The sequence below is a fragment of the Carassius carassius genome, chromosome 34 (genome assembly GCF_963082965.1).
Source record: "Carassius carassius chromosome 34, fCarCar2.1, whole genome shotgun sequence".
Lineage (NCBI taxonomy): Eukaryota > Metazoa > Chordata > Actinopteri > Cypriniformes > Cyprinidae > Carassius > Carassius carassius.
This window is the reverse complement of record NC_081788.1, coordinates 357,501-377,639: the sequence shown is the minus strand read 5'-3', so window position 1 is coordinate 377,639 and position 20,139 is coordinate 357,501. Positions and strand designations below refer to the sequence as shown.

The window sequence follows — 20,139 nt, the reverse complement described above, 5'->3', positions numbered from 1 at the left end:
TTAAGACGACAGAAAGAGACGACAGTTAAGATGACAGAAAGAGACGACAGAACAAAACGACAAAAAGAGACGACAGCTAAGACGACAGAAAGAGATGACAGAACAAAACGACAGAACGAGACGACAGTTAAGATGACAGAAAGAGATGACAGAAACAAAATGACATAAAGAACATACACATCAACATTTAGTAATTTATCTGAAAAAGTAGGCAACTGTTAACAGGTTACTGTTGACAAGGACAAATGTAGTACAAAGCATTTTTGGCACAAATGGAACCCCATAGTGAGCACTTAATTAAGATCAATTGTTGTTAATGTGTTTTATTGTAATTTGCTTGTTAAGCCAGATGAGTGTTGTTTTTTGTTAAATAATTGTTATTGTTGTATTAATGTTTACTTGTTATTATTAAATGAACTTGTTACATGTATTAACCCTCTGGAGTCTAAGGGTATTTTTGGGGCCTGAAGAAGTTTTGTCATGCCCTGACATTTGTGCTTTTTTCAGTTTCTTATAAATATCTAAATGGCTAAAGTCTAATCTCACTGTAATCAGCACAAACTGGGCTATAATAATATGTGAAATGCATGTATGTATACATGATTGTGTTTTAGAGAAAAAAAATATTATGCATGGTTAGTGAAAAACTAAAAATGTTAAATCACTTGAATAAGGCCATAAAACACATGAACAACATTGGTTCCCGGGACTTTTGAGAACTGGAGCTTGTAGCCTAGAATTTTTCTTTCTAAATTATGTGAAAATCACCTTGTTTACTCATTTACAGAAAACAATATATTGATTTAAACTTTCTAAGACACTTTTTGTTGGTAAAAGTCATATGCGAGTAGGCGTCAACTATCATGAATATCATTGTGATTTACACCTGAGAGGACAAAGGCCTGCATAAATGAGCAGCTGTGCCACTGAGAGGGAAGAGTTACAAGAAAGAATGTGAGGACAAAATAAATCTATATGATTTTATTTTTGTAGTTTATTAAGAATATATTTAATTTTCCCCCAACATAATTTAATATCCACTTGGGGGAGCAGTTAAACTGTTTATTAGAACAATCAAAGCTGACTTTCAAACTGAATTTTTTTTGCATCATTTCTCCAGTCACACAATCCTTCAGAAATCCTTTTAACAATCTTATTTTCTACAAAAAAACATTTATTGTTATTATTATTATCATTATTATTATTATTAATGTTGAAAAGAGCTGAGATTATTTTTCAGGTTTTTTAGGGGGGATGAATTTGTTACAAACACGCCAGGTTCCACCTCCACTCATTCACAACGCACGCCCTCACCTGAGTACTGAGCACTTCCACCTGACCCTCATCATTACCCAATCACCTCGGCACCATAAATACCACACACACGCACTCAACTAGCGTCCGGTCTCGTTCGCGACAAGGTCTTACCTGTATGCTAACTCAAAGGACTAACTCTTCCTCTACTTACCTCTCTCCAGCGATTCTCCGAAGATCAAGATCCCCAGTGTGCGTGTGTGTGGTTCACCTCCCTCCTCTGACGTCTTCACGCAGCTCTCACAGATCCATTCATCACTCTACCCAACACTACCTGCTCCTCTGCTTGTGTCTATTAATAAACCCTTCTGTCTGTTACTCCTCAGCCTCCCGAGTGATCTGTAACAGAAGACCGGACCAACACCGCTAGGCACAAGCATGAGCCTCACGGACCCCTTTCAAGATCTGGTCGATGCACTCCGAAGAACACTCACGGCTACACCTGCATCCCCAACACCAGCGAGCACTTCCGCCAACGATGCCAGCATTTCCTCACCTTCCGTTCACGCCAGTCCCATGGCCCGACCGGCGCCCTACTCTGGTTCGGCGGAGGAGTGCAGCGAATTTCCTACTACAATGCTCGCTGGTCCTGGAGATGCAACCACACTTGTACCCTACCGAGAGATCCAAGGTAGCCTTTGTAATTTCTCAACTGCAAGGTAAAGCACTACTGTGGGCAGATTCAATATGGACTCAAAATAACCCAGTTATCCAGTCTTATTCCAGCTTCATCGACCATTTCCGAGAAGTTTTTGGCAGACCAGCTTGGGACTCTGTATAATGTGAGAAGCTGTATAATATCAAACAGGGAAAAATGTCTGTCAATGAATATGCCCTTCAGTTTAGGACTCTAGCGGCCTCCAGTGGATGGAACGAACAGGCTTTACTGACTACCTACCATCAGGGATTGGAACCTCGAGTGCGGTTGCATCTCGCTGCATATAAGGACACCATCGGGCTAGAACGATTCATCCAGCTGTCCATCCGCTTCGCCACCCGTATGCAGTCGTGCTTAGAAGAGCACCAGGGCCAGGCGTATTCCTCTACGTCACTCTGCCGACCAGAGACCGTCAGCTCCCCAGAAACAGCCAACGAACCCATGCTAGTGGACTCATATCGACCCTCGATGGCTGAAAGACAAAGATGGCTGGCCCAGAATCTGTGCCTCTACTGTGCAGCCCCGGGGCATGTCATCGCTGTATGCCCCGTTCGTCCTCCTCGTCCCATGGTGAGAGCCATTCTCCCTTCAATATACCAAATGAAACCACTCACCACTGTTGTGACACTTACTACCGCTGACATATCTCTTCCAGTTTCCGACCTCCTCGATTCTGGCTCAGCCGGCAACTTCATCTCCGGCGCCCTCTGCCGTCAGCTCAAGCTCGCTACCGCGGCAATGCCGTCAGCCTACCAAGTCCACACTATAACTGGCAAACCGTTAAGTAGAAGATGCGTGCGTCATAGTGTGGGTCCCATTTCCCTCCAAACTGGACTACTCCATCATGAGGAAATCCATCTGCTGGTTCTGGAGGAATCCACCGCTGATGTGATTCTAGGGTGCCCGTGGTTAGAGCAGCACAATCCCATAATCTCCTGGAAGACGTGCGTAGTCCTGAAGTGGGGCGACACCTGTTTCAAGAGCTGCATCTCAGGTTGTCCAGTTCCGGCCACATCTTCCCCTGAACCTCTTCCAGTTTGTTCCACTTCAATAGAGAGCCCAGTGGAAAACCAATCCATCGCCATGCCTACCTGCTACGCCCCTTTCAGTGACGTCTTCTGCCCCAAACAGGCTTCCAAGCTGCCTCCACACCGGCCGTGGGACTGTGCCATCGATCTGCTGCCGGGTGAACCAGTGCCTAAAGGAAGGATCTACCCCCTTTCCATTCCGGAGGAGAAGGCCATGGAGGAATACATCAAGGAGGCCCTGGCCCAGGGTTATATTCGTCCATCTACCTCCCCTGCTGCTTCGAGTTTCTTCTTTGTGGAGAAAAAGGACGGAGGTTTAAGACCATGCATTGATTATCGGGCTCTCAACAATATCACTGCCAAGTTCAGGTATCCACTTCCCCTCGTCCCAGCTGCCTTGGAACATCTCCGTGGTGCCACTGTTTTCACCAAGTTGGACCTCCGCAGCGCCTATAACCTCATCCGGATACGAGAGGGGGACGAGTGGAAAACAGCCTTCATAACCCCTACTGGCCACTATGAATACTGCATGATGCCGTATGGACTTGTTAACGTCCCCTCCATCTTCCAGGACTTCATCCATGAGTTGCTCCGGGAGTTCCTCCACAAGTTCGTCCTCGTCTACATAAATGATATCCTCATATACTCCCGGAGCCTGGCAGAACATCAACGCCACGTTGTGGAGGTCCTGCAACGCCTGAGGGCCTTTCAACTCTATCTCAAGGCTGAAAAGTGCTCTTTCCATCAGCCCTCAGTGCAGTTCCTTGATGGACGAGGGGAAGGTAAATGCCGTCAGAGATTGGCCCACTCCTACCACCATCAAAGAGTTACAACGGTTCCTTGGCTTTGCCAACTTCTATAGACGGTTTATCCAAAACTTCAGTACCATCACCAGCCCTCTCACCAGTCTCCTCCGTAACAAACCCAAATCTCTCCCCTGGACTCCTGCTGCCACAGAGGCCTTCCACACCCTCAAAGAGGCCTTTACGACTGCCCCACTCCTGGTTCATCCCGACCGACACTTTGTCGTGGAAGTCGACGCCTCAACCACCAGAGTGGGAGCGGTCCTTTCTCAGCAACAGGGGAATCCCAGTCGCCTCCACCCATGCGCCTTCTTCTCCTGGAAATTCAACCCGGCGGAGGTCAACTATGATATCGGCAACCGGGAGTTGTTGGCCATCAAGTTGGAATTAGAAGAATGGAGGCATTGGTTGGAGGGAGCCACATCTAACCCTAACACATCTCTTGGCACTGGTCACCCGGGGGTCAATGAAACCCTCTCGTTGCTTAAGGAACGCTTCTGGTGGCCCAACATGGGCTCGGATATCAGGAGGTACGTGAACGGATGCACAAGCTGCGCCATATCCAAGAGCCCTCACCATCATCCATCAGGCAAGCTCCATCCTCTGCCTGTTCACAATCACCCGTGGTCACACCTAGGGGTGGATTTCATCACCGATCTTCCTCCTTCAGATAATAATACCTGCATTCTTGTCATAGTGGATAGATTTTCTAAATCCTGTCGTCTTCTACCCCTGAAGGGTCTGCCCACGGCCATGGAAACGGCCGAGCTGTTATTTAACCATGTCTTCAGGTGCTTCGGCATCCCAGAGCATATCGTCTCGGACCGAGGTCCCCAGTTCATCTCCCGGGTATGGAAGGCTTTCCACTCACTCCTAGGTGTGGCCATCAGTCTGTCCTCCGGATACCATCCCCAGACGAACGGGCAGACGGAGAGGAAGGTCCAGGAGATTGGACGCTTCCTCCGTAACTTCTGTCACGGCCACCAGAACTCCACCGGACTCACTCCATTCCAGTGCGTACTCGGCTACCAACCTCCACTCTTCCTCTGGTCAGGTGAACCCTCGGATGTCCCCGCCATCGACTACTGGTTCCGGGGGAGCGAGAGAGTCTGGGACGCGGCACACCACCAACTCCAGAGGGCCTTACGCAGACGCAGAACGACAGCTGACCTTCGCCGATCTGAGGCCCCAACGTACCAACCCAGTCAGAAGGTCTGGCTGTCCACCCGGGACATCCGCCTGCGCCTGCCCTGCCGCAAGCTAAGTCCCAGATTCATTGGCCCATTCATTGGCCCTCTCTCCAGCGATTCTCCGAAGATCAAGATCCCCAGTGTGCGTGTGTGTGGTTCACCTCCCTCCTCTGACGTCTTCACCCAGCTCTCACGGATCAATTCATCACTCTACCCAATACGCACAGATCCATTGAATGATAAATGTTTTTAAACAATGTGGATGAACCGAATATACGAAGGAAACTTTTAAAATTAACCACAGCATTAACAACGACCTTGAAATAAGAGCGCGAGATGTATCTGATAATATGCATGAAAGTAGCGTTTGTTTCATTAGCAAACAGACATCTGACACGTTTTCTCTCAGAATCATTCGTTGATGGAGAGGAAAAGTTAAATAGAGATGAAGACGTTTTCACACTGAAAGAGAAGCGATCTCGCTCTCATAGACGTGCCAGGCTATATCTGCAGCTAAACTGAATAAAAGCAGAATGAACTGATGAAACTAAAAAAAAACACAAACAATTTATGAATGATGCAGTGCTAATTGACATTTATTACAGTCCAGAAACTATAAAGTATATTTTCTACCTTATTCTGTGCAGAAAATTTAAATAATTGCTAATTAAATGTAGCCTAGTATATAAAACAATCATAAAATTGCCATTAGGAAAAAAATATATATTACAAATGATTGATTATTGTCCAGCAGTGTATTTGTTTTATTACAGCTAATTAAAAGTAATTAAAAAAGAAGATAATTCCTTGTAAAAAAAAAAAAATAATAATAATAATAATTATTATTATTATTATTATATAGGCTACATACATAAAATGATTGTATTTGACATTTCTGTCACTTCTGAAATTATGGCTACGCCCCTGGTGTGACTAAATGTTAGCTTATACATAATACTCTTTAAGCTCTTTTTTAAAAACTTGGCTTACATACATTTTTACGTATGCCATGTCGCATCATTAAACTAGCATTTAACAATGGACAAAAGTTTTTTTTTTTTTTTTCTAACCTATGGTTCTCTAACCATAAATGCTACTGTAATTTGCCCCCTTACTAAGCATTTAAATAATTTAGTAGAACCATTTAAATAATCCCGTGAATGCACTTAAAGAATGCAGAATCGAACCCTAATTGTAATGTATGAAAATCAATTTCTGATACTAATACGTGCATGTTTAATAATTCCTGAATAATTATGTTCATAAAGAAATAAGGTATATTTTGTGTTGGATCGTTACCTGTCTAATCAGTGTGCAGCAGACACACCCGCCTAAACGATTTAAATATATCACTTATCCTGCCCCAGAAGACCATAAACACTGCAGATAACATCTGAAGTAAACATTAATTTATTACAAGTAACATAAAAAGGAGTCCCGTTTGACTGATTTGTACGGTGCCCGTAAGGTGACTTGTTCGGTTTACTTAGTTTTGTCGTGGCCATGAAATAATAACTCGAGGTGACGACATCCTTATGTCGTGGCCTCGTGATTGCTATGTTGAGGGAACAACATCCATTTCTCGTGGCCACGAGTTTAATGCGTAAACAAACCTGCGTGACCATAGCAACCTGGGATTATCAGAGATGGAATCATTAATATTTTATTTTGAATGACGAAATTATTATATTATTTATACATATAAAATGTATACATTTACATTATGACATTTTATGTTAATGTCTAGCATTTACAGTACGCTATTATTTACAAAAGTATTCCGAATGTTAAGTAGAGATCGAAATTGAAGCAAAAAAAAAAAAGAATATAAACGATATAAAAAAATAACCAATGATAATAGGCTAATAATAATAATAATAATGTATATGAACACATATTACGGGGGAAAGACTATCAGCTAAAGGACTTACAAGACTGTAGGATGGATACAAAAAAGTTTTTATATTTTATTATGCTCTTTCTGTAATAGCTTTTTATTTATGATAAACTTAATTTGAATGCTGACAATCGCATGTAATACAGCCCGGTAGCCTAAGCATATGGTTAATATAATAATTACTTAATTCAAGATAAAATATGAATGAATCCATCTCTGATAATCCCAGGTTGCTATGGTCACGCAGGTTTGTTCACGCATTAAACTTGTGGCCACGAGAAAAACATGTCGTTCCCTCAACATCAGAAGTCGTGGCCACGAGAAATGGATGTTGTTCCCTCAACATAGCATCTCGAGGATCTCGTCGCCACGACATATTATCACGTTCCCACGAGTTATTGTTTTGTGGCCACGACAAAACTAAGAAAACCGAACAAGTCACCTTACGGGCACCGTAGATTTGCTTCAAATCGGGTGACTTTAGTTCAGCGGTGTGAATGTGACTCAATGGTGCTCTCTGCTGGTAGGGATTAGTAAGACGGCGGATCGAACACTTCCGGTGGCTTCACTGCCTGCTGCAGTTCAGAACGCGATGAGCGATCCACTCATATATAGATCAGTGCTCATAACGCATATCCCCGTTAATCGACTCCAGAGGGTTAATGTAAGCTTGTATTTTCATGATTTTCATCATGAAAAAATTCAATGTAGCTGTCCATCATTTCAACCTTGGTGAACAGACATCCATCCTTAACATCTATTACTGTTGACCAGCATAGTTTCCAATGGTGTAACCAGCATCCAATGTTGCTGCTGGTGTGACCAGCATGGGATGCATTTAACAAAAGCATACAGCAAGCATACCAGCACCAAAACACAACATATGCTGGTCTAGCTGGTTTCTCCAGCAGGGCAATGGGAAAAAATTGTATTACAGTTATTTATAAATTGCCCAATAATAATTTTAAAAAATGTTGTGTAATTTCATGTGATTATATGTGTTTCAGAAATATATTTGTGAGATTCACTGACTCGGAGCACATCTAACCCTCATGAATGAATAATCCTGTAATAACTGGAGAGATGTCTGACCACATAGTTGGAGTCTGGTTTGACTCGGCAGGTCCAAACCCAGGAGCTCTGTTCCCCGATGGTGCCCAGCTGCCACAGAGGCCTTCCACACCCTCAAAGAGGCCTTTACGACTGCCCCACTCCTGGTTCATCCCGACCGACACTTTGTCGTGGAAGTCGACGCCTCAACCACCAGAGTGGGAGCGGTCCTTTCTCAGCAACAGGGGAATCCCAGTCGCCTCCACCCATGCGCCTTCTTCTCCTGGAAATTCAACCCGGCGGAGGTCAACTATGATATCGGCAACCGGGAGTTGTTGGCCATCAAGTTGGAATTAGAAGAATGGAGGCATTGGTTGGAGGGAGCCACATCTAACCCTAACACATCTCTTGGCACTGGTCACCCGGGGGTCAATGAAACCCTCTCGTTGCTTAAGGAACGCTTCTGGTGGCCCAACATGGGCTCGGATATCAGGAGGTACGTGAACGGATGCACAAGCTGCGCCATATCCAAGAGCCCTCACCATCATCCATCAGGCAAGCTCCATCCTCTGCCTGTTCACAATCACCCGTGGTCACACCTAGGGGTGGATTTCATCACCGATCTTCCTCCTTCAGATAATAATACCTGCATTCTTGTCATAGTGGATAGATTTTCTAAATCCTGTCGTCTTCTACCCCTGAAGGGTCTGCCCACGGCCATGGAAACGGCCGAGCTGTTATTTAACCATGTCTTCAGGTGCTTCGGCATCCCAGAGCATATCGTCTCGGACCGAGGTCCCCAGTTCATCTCCCGGGTATGGAAGGCTTTCCACTCACTCCTAGGTGTGGCCATCAGTCTGTCCTCCGGATACCATCCCCAGACGAACGGGCAGACGGAGAGGAAGGTCCAGGAGATTGGACGCTTCCTCCGTAACTTCTGTCACGGCCACCAGAACTCCACCGGACTCACTCCATTCCAGTGCGTACTCGGCTACCAACCTCCACTCTTCCTCTGGTCAGGTGAACCCTCGGATGTCCCCGCCATCGACTACTGGTTCCGGGGGAGCGAGAGAGTCTGGGACGCGGCACACCACCAACTCCAGAGGGCCTTACGCAGACGCAGAACGACAGCTGACCTTCGCCGATCTGAGGCCCCAACGTACCAACCCAGTCAGAAGGTCTGGCTGTCCACCCGGGACATCCGCCTGCGCCTGCCCTGCCGCAAGCTAAGTCCCAGATTCATTGGCCCATTCATTGGCCCTCTCTCCAGCGATTCTCCGAAGATCAAGATCCCCAGTGTGCGTGTGTGTGGTTCACCTCCCTCCTCTGACGTCTTCACCCAGCTCTCACGGATCAATTCATCACTCTACCCAATACGCACAGATCCATTGAATGATAAATGTTTTTAAACAATGTGGATGAACCGAATATACGAAGGAAACTTTTAAAATTAACCACAGCATTAACAACGACCTTGAAATAAGAGCGCGAGATGTATCTGATAATATGCATGAAAGTAGCGTTTGTTTCATTAGCAAACAGACATCTGACACGTTTTCTCTCAGAATCATTCGTTGATGGAGAGGAAAAGTTAAATAGAGATGAAGACGTTTTCACACTGAAAGAGAAGCGATCTCGCTCTCATAGACGTGCCAGGCTATATCTGCAGCTAAACTGAATAAAAGCAGAATGAACTGATGAAACTAAAAAAAAACACAAACAATTTATGAATGATGCAGTGCTAATTGACATTTATTACAGTCCAGAAACTATAAAGTATATTTTCTACCTTATTCTGTGCAGAAAATTTAAATAATTGCTAATTAAATGTAGCCTAGTATATAAAACAATCATAAAATTGCCATTAGGAAAAAAATATATATTACAAATGATTGATTATTGTCCAGCAGTGTATTTGTTTTATTACAGCTAATTAAAAGTAATTAAAAAAGAAGATAATTCCTTGTAAAAAAAAAATAATAATAATAATAATAATTATTATTATTATTATTATATAGGCTACATACATAAAATGATTGTATTTGACATTTCTGTCACTTCTGAAATTATGGCTACGCCCCTGGTGTGACTAAATGTTAGCTTATACATAATACTCTTTAAGCTCTTTTTTAAAAACTTGGCTTACATACATTTTTACGTATGCCATGTCGCATCATTAAACTAGCATTTAACAATGGACAAAAGTTTTTTTTTTTTTTTTCTAACCTATGGTTCTCTAACCATAAATGCTACTGTAATTTGCCCCCTTACTAAGCATTTAAATAATTTAGTAGAACCATTTAAATAATCCCGTGAATGCACTTAAAGAATGCAGAATCGAACCCTAATTGTAATGTATGAAAATCAATTTCTGATACTAATACGTGCATGTTTAATAATTCCTGAATAATTATGTTCATAAAGAAATAAGGTATATTTTGTGTTGGATCGTTACCTGTCTAATCAGTGTGCAGCAGACACACCCGCCTAAACGATTTAAATATATCACTTATCCTGCCCCAGAAGACCATAAACACTGCAGATAACATCTGAAGTAAACATTAATTTATTACAAGTAACATAAAAAGGAGTCCCGTTTGACTGATTTGTACGGTGCCCGTAAGGTGACTTGTTCGGTTTACTTAGTTTTGTCGTGGCCATGAAATAATAACTCGAGGTGACGACATCCTTATGTCGTGGCCTCGTGATTGCTATGTTGAGGGAACAACATCCATTTCTCGTGGCCACGAGTTTAATGCGTAAACAAACCTGCGTGACCATAGCAACCTGGGATTATCAGAGATGGAATCATTAATATTTTATTTTGAATGACGAAATTATTATATTATTTATACATATAAAATGTATACATTTACATTATGACATTTTATGTTAATGTCTAGCATTTACAGTACGCTATTATTTACAAAAGTATTCCGAATGTTAAGTAGAGATCGAAATTGAAGCAAAAAAAAAAAAGAATATAAACGATATAAAAAAATAACCAATGATAATAGGCTAATAATAATAATAATAATGTATATGAACACATATTACGGGGGAAAGACTATCAGCTAAAGGACTTACAAGACTGTAGGATGGATACAAAAAAGTTTTTATATTTTATTATGCTCTTTCTGTAATAGCTTTTTATTTATGATAAACTTAATTTGAATGCTGACAATCGCATGTAATACAGCCCGGTAGCCTAAGCATATGGTTAATATAATAATTACTTAATTCAAGATAAAATATGAATGAATCCATCTCTGATAATCCCAGGTTGCTATGGTCACGCAGGTTTGTTCACGCATTAAACTTGTGGCCACGAGAAAAACATGTCGTTCCCTCAACATCAGAAGTCGTGGCCACGAGAAATGGATGTTGTTCCCTCAACATAGCATCTCGAGGATCTCGTCGCCACGACATATTATCACGTTCCCACGAGTTATTGTTTTGTGGCCACGACAAAACTAAGAAAACCGAACAAGTCACCTTACGGGCACCGTAGATTTGCTTCAAATCGGGTGACTTTAGTTCAGCGGTGTGAATGTGACTCAATGGTGCTCTCTGCTGGTAGGGATTAGTAAGACGGCGGATCGAACACTTCCGGTGGCTTCACTGCCTGCTGCAGTTCAGAACGCGATGAGCGATCCACTCATATATAGATCAGTGCTCATAACGCATATCCCCGTTAATCGACTCCAGAGGGTTAATGTAAGCTTGTATTTTCATGATTTTCATCATGAAAAAATTCAATGTAGCTGTCCATCATTTCAACCTTGGTGAACAGACATCCATCCTTAACATCTATTACTGTTGACCAGCATAGTTTCCAATGGTGTAACCAGCATCCAATGTTGCTGCTGGTGTGACCAGCATGGGATGCATTTAACAAAAGCATACAGCAAGCATACCAGCACCAAAACACAACATATGCTGGTCTAGCTGGTTTCTCCAGCAGGGCAATGGGAAAAAATTGTATTACAGTTATTTATAAATTGCCCAATAATAATTTTAAAAAATGTTGTGTAATTTCATGTGATTATATGTGTTTCAGAAATATATTTGTGAGATTCACTGACTCGGAGCACATCTAACCCTCATGAATGAATAATCCTGTAATAACTGGAGAGATGTCTGACCACATAGTTGGAGTCTGGTTTGACTCGGCAGGTCCAAACCCAGGAGCTCTGTTCCCCGATGGTGCCCAGCCGAACCCCGTCTTTAGTGTAGAGCGAGGCCTGCTTGTCTGAGCCGCCCATCACCATGTACTCGCCCTTAGAGAAGAAGCTGACGCAGCACGGGTCAAAGTTCAGCTGCCGGTCCTTCCCGATCTGCAGAAGACAAGACTCACGTCAGCATGGGAAATATACCCTGGCTATTTTAGTGCTTTCTTCAATGAACATTAACATGCTGAACTACTCTCATCTAACAGCAAATCTTACATGCTATTCTAACCTTCTGAGGTCATTAGAAACACAAACAGATATATATTTCATATTACTCTGATTAAGGAGCACTTAAAGGGATAGTTCACCCAAAAATCATAATGATGTCATTAATAACTCACCCTCATGTTGTTCCAAACCCGTGAGACCTCCGTTTATCTTCTGAACACAGTTTAAGATATTTTAGATTTAGTCCGAGAGCTCTCAGTCCCTCCATTGAAGCTGTGTGTACGGTCTACTGTCCATGTCCAGAAAGGTAAGAAAAACATCATCAAAGTAGTCCATGTGACATCAGAGGGTCAGTTAGAATATTTTGAAGCATCGAAAATACATTTTGGTCCAAAAATAGCAAAAACTATTGAACGAATCATTCGATGTAACCGGATCTTTTTGAACCAGTTCACCAAATCGAACTGAATCGTTTTAAACGGTTCGCGTCTCCAATACGCATCAATCCACAAATGACTTAAGCTGTTAACTTGTTTAATGTGGCTGACAGATAATGACTCGTTCTCAAGTCAAGAACCGGTTGCATCAGTTTTCGGATCACCAGTAGTTCTTTGGGACAGTTCGATTCAATAAACCGGTTGAAGAAAACGGTTCACCGGTTCTTTTGCGTTTGACGTAATGGCGTCATTGGTGATGATTGCCCTTGATTCAAGCCTTGGTTTACCCGCGCTCATAACATTAGCACAGAATCAGTTCAGAATCAATCACCAAAAGAATCAGTTCAGTTCAGACGCTCTGTGTGTCGGTCTGCTTCAAGCTGAATCACACATGTGCAGTATCATCAGCTCCTCGGTTCTCGAATCGGACGCGTCTGACAGAAACGGTTCTTGACTCATGAACGAGTCATTATCTGGCTCGGTTCGGTGTTCATCTTCAGTTCTCTCTTCACAGCAGTTCAGTCAGTGTACTGTTTGAGTAAATGAATTACTCCGGGATATTGGTTTGTTTGAACTCAGAGGGAGTGTCAGCCACATTAGAAAAGTTAACAGCTTGAGTCATTTGTGGATTAATGCGTATTAAGAGATGTGAACCGTTTAAAACGATTCAGTTCGATTTGGTGAACTGGTTCAAGAAGATCCGGTTACATCGAATGATTCGTTCGTGAACCGGATATCACAAACTGCTTTGTTTTGAACTCTCTCTCACAACAGACACGGAAGAGAAGACAATGATGAATAAAGTCATAGTTTTTGCTATTTTTGGACCAAAATGTATTTTCGATGCTTCAAAATATTCTACCTGACCCTCTGATGTCACATGGACTACTTTGATGATGTTTTTCTTACCTTTCTGGACATGGACAGTATACCGTACACACAGCTTCAATGGAGGGACTGAGAGCTCTCGGACTAAATCTAAAATATCTTAAACTGTGTTCTGAAGATAAACGGAGGTCTCACGGGTTTGGAACGACATGAGGGTGAGTTATTAATGACATAATTTTGGAAATTTGGCGAACAAACCCTTTAAAAGGCCATGTTTTCTGAGACAGCAGCTCAGGTCCAGTCATCATCTGAAATAGTGGGGGATCACATAAAATGATGTGATAATCCACGAGTCGGGACTTAAACTCGGGTCGCCTGAAGTGCCACTGAACTGAATGACAGTGCCTTAGCTTTAGGCTCAGCTCTGACAGGACATGTGAAGCTTCGCCTCTGAGGCAGATCTTCAAAACTGTGTACAGCATTGAGTCACAATTCTCACTATTAATTAACTATTAAGAATGACTTAATAAACTCCCAAATGCTGCTTAATAATGTACTTGTTAAGTTTAGGTGTTGGGTAGGATTAGGGATGTAGAATAAGGTCATGAAGAATATTCAATATGTTAAAAGTATGCATGCTAATAAACATTTTTGGGAACTCTCTTCTTTAAGACATTTGACATTTGGTTAAGCTGCCATTTAAAGTTATTAAAAAGTTAAAAGCATCATGGCAAATGTGCATTTTTTACATGTGAAATGATCTCGGACCATGAAACGTTTTTTCAAAGCAGCCCAAAGCCTACAGCTACAGAGCCCCACAGGCGTCATATGCAGGAGTAAACAACGGTGAATTCTGACTCTGTGCCAGATGATGATTACGAGCCCTGAACCTGAACTTCACACGTACTCCTGCTACTAAAGCACTTCTCACTGCCTCCTCAGGACAAACCACCAAGTAGGTTTGGATAAAAGTGCTGAATGAAGGAAGGCAAATTTCAGTATGTAACGTCATTCATTCAGTTCCCTCTGGATTAAATTAAGCCATACCTTTTCCTGAACATCCTACAGAAACAGATAGCAGAAGTTAAACAGGAAGAGTATGTCACACTAATGCTGGGTACACACCAAAAGATAATCAGGCTGATTTCCCCCCTTCCAACAATCCTAGCTATGGCTCTACAGATTATTTTATCAGATGTTTTCTTGGTGTGAGGTGTGTTAAGAGTGTCCGAACCTGATCGGAAGAACGTCAGAGCCGCCCCAATCACGAATCGCGAATATTCAACGTTTAATATTTACGATCAGAAATCCTGATGTGTGGGGGATCCCCGAGGACAAACGCGCACACGTTCTGGAGATTATCACGTTAAACGAAACAATATCCAATCAGAAGGTGAGATGATGGAAGCAGTCATGACGCAGCACAAAGTGAAACTGATGTGGACAGCAGAGATGGAGGATCAGCTTGATGATTTGTGACAACAGCATGAATGTTTATACAACCTGTCGTGTATAAAATCATTCCAAACACTATCATTGCAACCTCTTCCTGCATATTGTCCGCCATGCTTTTTCTGAAGTCTTGCGAGATTTTGCAAGGTTTCCTGTGTTCACAGTCGAGACTCTGGGTGAAAATCTGAAAAAGTGTGTGGTGTGCTGTCTATGTCACATCATGGCACACCACACACTATAGGAGCAAAACGATTAAATCTAGGATTTTTTATCCGCATGTTTGTGGTATCACATTTTGAAAATCTTATAAGATGTAAAAAATCTTTTAGTGTATACCCAACATAACTTTACACATATGGAGCTGAGGCGATCTGTGAATGCATGTCTGTCTCTCTGTCTCGCTGCTATAGAACAGAATCTGCCCTACACACATTCACATCTGGTCATGGACAGTAATTCACCAGGTCTACTGTGTGAAACCTAATGTCAAATCCAACTTTAGTCCAAGTCAAGCCTCAGATCTGTTTGTAGCGGTTTTCTTTAACTTTACACAGGTTAGTTTTGTAAATCTTGGAAAGCAATTCATTCTATATACCTCTATATAAGTCACGACTCTGTTCAAGTGCACCTATCACAGTGTCTGGGTTGTGTTCCCTGGGTTCCCACTAGGTGTCCTCAGTTCCCACAGTGTTTATCATATTATTACTTCCTGTCTCCTTATTTGGTCACCTTCCTCCTTGTTTAGTTAATTGATTGTTCCCCACCTGTCTCCTGTTTCCCCATTATCCTTTTGTGTATTTATACCTGGTCTGTCTGAGTCTTAGTCACGGAGTCCTTGTTTAATGTGATGTTAATTCATGTCCGTCATCTAGTCGTGCCCTTGCCTTGTGTTCATGTTTTGTTTATGTTTTGGATTTGGATATTCTGGCTTTGACCCTGCCTGGACTGTTTACCCCTTCGGATTATCCTTTAATAAATATCATACCCGCACTTGGATCTCTCCGTGTTTCTTGTATCACCACACGTGACAGAAGGACTCCGTCACAGTAAGGACGGTTTTGAGGGAACTCGCCTGGTGGTTTTCCGGGGGACCAGGGGAGGTCGCCGAGGATGGGAGTGGTCGAGAGGAGACTCCGCATCGCTCTCAACCATGGCCTCCCTTCGACCCGGGGCTCGTGTGGGATGGATCAGAGCCACCGTCTCACCATGGCGGACGGAGAGGGGAGAGGAAGCGCACGTCCGCCATGGTGGCGCCACTGCCCATGATTGCCGCGAGTCCAGCGCCACGGTGCAAAATGGCCGCCAGCTCAGGGCCAACGCCCAAGAAGGCCGCTGACTCATTCTTGGATTATTTCGCTACGCTGTCCAAGATCCTAGAGATTCCCAAGACGGTTAACGTCATGGCTGCTGAGCCAGCGTCTCAGCACAAGATGGCCGCCAGCCCAGAGCCACAGCACAAGATGGCTGCCAGCCCAGAGCCACAGCACAAGATGGCTGCCAGCCCAGAGCCACAGCACAAGATGGCTGCCAGCCCAGAGCCACAGCACAAGATGGCTGCCAGCCCAGCGCCACAGCACAAGATGGCCGCCAGCTTGGAGCCACAGCACAAGATGGCCGACTCAACGCCTGAGTCTCCAGACAAGGTGTCACCGACTCGCCATCATAGAGGGCGGAGGACGAGGAGACAGGCGTCAACCATTCCTCAAAGCCCAGAGGACGTTCCCGAGGCGGTGCCCGATGCTGTTCCGGTGGCCGAGGCGGTGCCCGATGCCGTTCCGGAGGCCGATGCGGTGCCCGATGCCGTTCCGGAGGCCGAGGCGGTGCCCGAGGCCGTTCCGGAGGCCGAGGCGGTGCCCGAGGCCGTTCCGGAGGCCGAGGCGGTGCCCGAGGCCGTTCCGGAGGCCGAGGCGGTGCCCGAGGCCGTTCCGGAGGCCGAGGCGGTGCCCGAGGCCGTTCCGGAGGCCGAGGCGGTGCCCGAGGCCGTTCCGGAGGCCGATGCCGTTCCGGAGGCCGAGGCGGTGCCCGATGCCGTTCCGGTGGCCGAGGCGGTGCCCGATGCTGTTCCGGAGGCAGAGGTGGATGCCGATGCCGTTCCGGAGGCGGTGCCCGATGCCGAGGCGGTGCCCGATGCTGTTCCGGAGGCCGAGGCGGTGCCCGATGCCGAGGCGGTGCCCGATGCTGTTCCGGAGGCCGAGGCGGTGCCCGTTCCCGATGCGGTGCCTGAGGCTACTCCCGATGCGGTGCCCGAGACCGGTATAGAGTCAGGGCTAGTTCCTGTTGACCTTCCAGAGTCGAGTCAGGTTCCAGTTGACCCTCCAGAGTCGAGTCAGATGTTTGTGGACCCTCCAGAGTCAGGGTTAGTTACCGTTGACCCTCTAGAGTTAGGGCTAGCTCCTGTTGATCATCCAGAATCGAGTCATGTTCCAGTTGTTCCTCTTGAATCGAGTCGTGTTCCTGTTGACCCTCCAGAGTCGAGTCGTGTTCCTGTTGACCCTCCAGAGTCGAGTCAGGTGACTGTTGAATTTTCAGAGTTGAGTGAGGTGCCGGTTGACCTTCCAGAGGCTAGTCAGGTGCTTGTGGACCCTCCAGATTCAGGGTTAGTCACCGTTGACCTTCCAGAGTCAGGGTTAGTCACTGATGACCCTCGAGAGTCAGGGCCAATCACCGATGACCATCCAGAGTCAGGGCCAGTCACTGATGACCTTCCAGAGCCAGGGCTAGGTACCATGGACTTTCCAGAGACAAGGCTAGTCATCGTGGACCTTTCAGAGTCAGGTCAAGTCACTGGGTGGCCTTCTGCTCCGCCCTGTTGGACTCCGGCATCGACCACAGGGGCGTGGTGGTCATCTGCTCCGCCCTGGGGGGCTTCCGCTCTGACCACACGGACATGGTGGTCTTCTGCTCCGCCCTGGGGGGCGCTTGCCCTGACTACACGGTTGTGGTGGTCTTCCGCTCCGCCCTGGGGGACTCTGGCGTCGACCACGAGGACGTGGTGGTCCTCTGCTCCGCCCTGGGGGGCTTCCGCTCTGACCACACGGACGTGGTGGTCTTCTGCTCCGCCCTGGGGGGCTTCCGCTCTGACCACACGGACATGGTGGTCTTCTGCTCCGCCCTGGGGGGCGCTTGCCCTGACTACACGGTTGTGGTGGTCTTCCGCTCCGCCCTGGAGGACTCTGGCCTTGACCACAAGGGTGTGGTGGTCTTCTGCTCCGCCCTTGGGGGATTCATGTTGTTTTTTCCTTTTGTTTTTGTGTTAATGTCTGTCCCTGTTCCTTTCTGTTAGTCTGGCCCTCCGTCCCTCCCCCTGAACCTCCTCCGGTCCTCCTCCCTCCTGGTCTTTCTGTGTTGTGTTTACATTATGGTGCCTGTTCCCCATGTTTTTCTTTTCTGGCCCTCCGTCCCTCCCCCTGAGCCTCCACCTGTCCGCCTCCCTCCTGGTCTCTGTTTTGTGTCTGTCTTGGAGCGTCTGGGAGCCGCTCCGTAGAAGGGGGGTACTGTCACAGTGTCTGGGTTGTGTTCCCTGGGTTCCCACTAGGTGTCCTCAGTTCCCACGGTGTTTATCATATTATCACTTCCTGTCTCCTTATTTGGTCACCTTCCTCCTTGTTTAGTTAATTGATTGTTCCCCACCTGTCTCCTGTTTCCCCATTATCCTTTTGTGTATTTATACCTGGTCTGTCTGAGTCTTAGTCACGGACTCCTTGTTTAATATGATGTTAATTCATGTCCGTCATCTAGTCGTGCCCTTGCCTTGTGTTCATGTTTTGTTTATGTTTTGGATTTGGATATTCTGGTTTTGACCCTGCCTGGACTGTTTACCCCTTCGGATTATCCTTTTATAAATATCATACCCGCACTTGGATCTCTCCGTGTTTCTTGTATCACCACACGTGACAGCACCGAGGGCAAAAGCTGCTTTAAACAATTCAGTTCATTGAAGTTAACTTATAAATAAAATCTATTTATGGCATTATTTTTGACAGCATCCTCACTTTACAGCATTGTTACACGTGCCTAAAACTTCTCACAGTGCTGAAGCTTTGCAGGAAGGTTTCTTGAAGCATCTTGGAGTCCTTACCACAGCTTTTGAGTATTTCTCAGTGTTTTGTAAATGTCTAAATATCTTGTTGCATGAATTTGACATGATCCATTTCTATTATCAATATGTAACAACAACTACAAGTCGTGGTTGTGGGTTCGAGTCTTATACCAGCAAGTATTGTAGGGATTGCGCTCTCTCCCACGACTGATGTGTCCTTGAGCAAGGCACCGAACCCCCAACTGCTCCCCGGGCGCCGCGGCATAGATGATGCCCACTGCTCCGGGTGTGTGTTCACGGGGTGTGTGTGTGTGTACTCTGGATGGGTTAAATGCAGAGCATGGATTCTGAGTATGGGTCACCATTAGGGATGGGTCGGTTGAACTGTTCGGTTGTCCAGACACGCGCTGGGACCGCTGATCAACTTAAATCTGACAAAGCATCTGTAATATGGTTTGCTATAAATAACAAGTAAAACAAACAGGGTTCAACTAATATATGTTTCTGTTAATGGATGCGCCAGACATTACAATAACACAGATGAAAAGAAAAAAAATGTGGAAAACCATATACTCTTGTTCAATGCGAATGCAGTATGCTGGAAGATGAACAGTCATATATTCTGTCATTACCCGGGTGGTGAAATAAAATTAACTGAAAATTATGTTTTTAGTTTTTTTTATCTTTAGCATATTGTATTTATGTGTGCTGTTGTTGTTTTTTAGTATAGTTTTTCCATGAACATTGCACATACTGAACCATACCGAAACCGTGACTCTAAAACAGTGATACAAACTGAACCGTGAAAAAGTTGAACCATTTCACCCCTAGTCACCATGTTACTTTACTTTTACTTTTTCACTTTCAGACACTAACCTGTTTCCCACTGAGCTGGTAGAAAGACAGCCTCTGTCCCCAATCAGCCACGGCCAAGATATCGTTGTGTTCATCCCTGAAACACACACACACAGCCCAGTGTGACACATGCCATGGCTTTCACTGAAGAACATCAGTCCTGTCCTGTCCAGCCCCTGTGTGCTTTC

The 20,139-nt window shown here is 44.9% G+C and overlaps 1 protein-coding gene across 2 annotated transcripts in view; it reads right to left on the bottom strand.

Annotated features, from left to right (window-relative positions):
• ift122 (intraflagellar transport 122 homolog (Chlamydomonas)) overlaps positions 1-20,139 on the bottom strand; it is a 135,011-nt gene that overhangs the window by 98,739 nt on the left and 16,133 nt on the right. For both annotated transcript variants that reach the window (XM_059523681.1, XM_059523682.1), the window contains exons 8-9: positions 19,973-20,048; positions 12,086-12,277 (exon numbers count right to left, since the gene is read on the bottom strand). In XM_059523681.1, the coding sequence (XP_059379664.1) occupies positions 12,086-12,277; positions 19,973-20,048 (268 nt within the window). The remainder of the gene's footprint in view (positions 1-12,085; positions 12,278-19,972; positions 20,049-20,139) is intronic.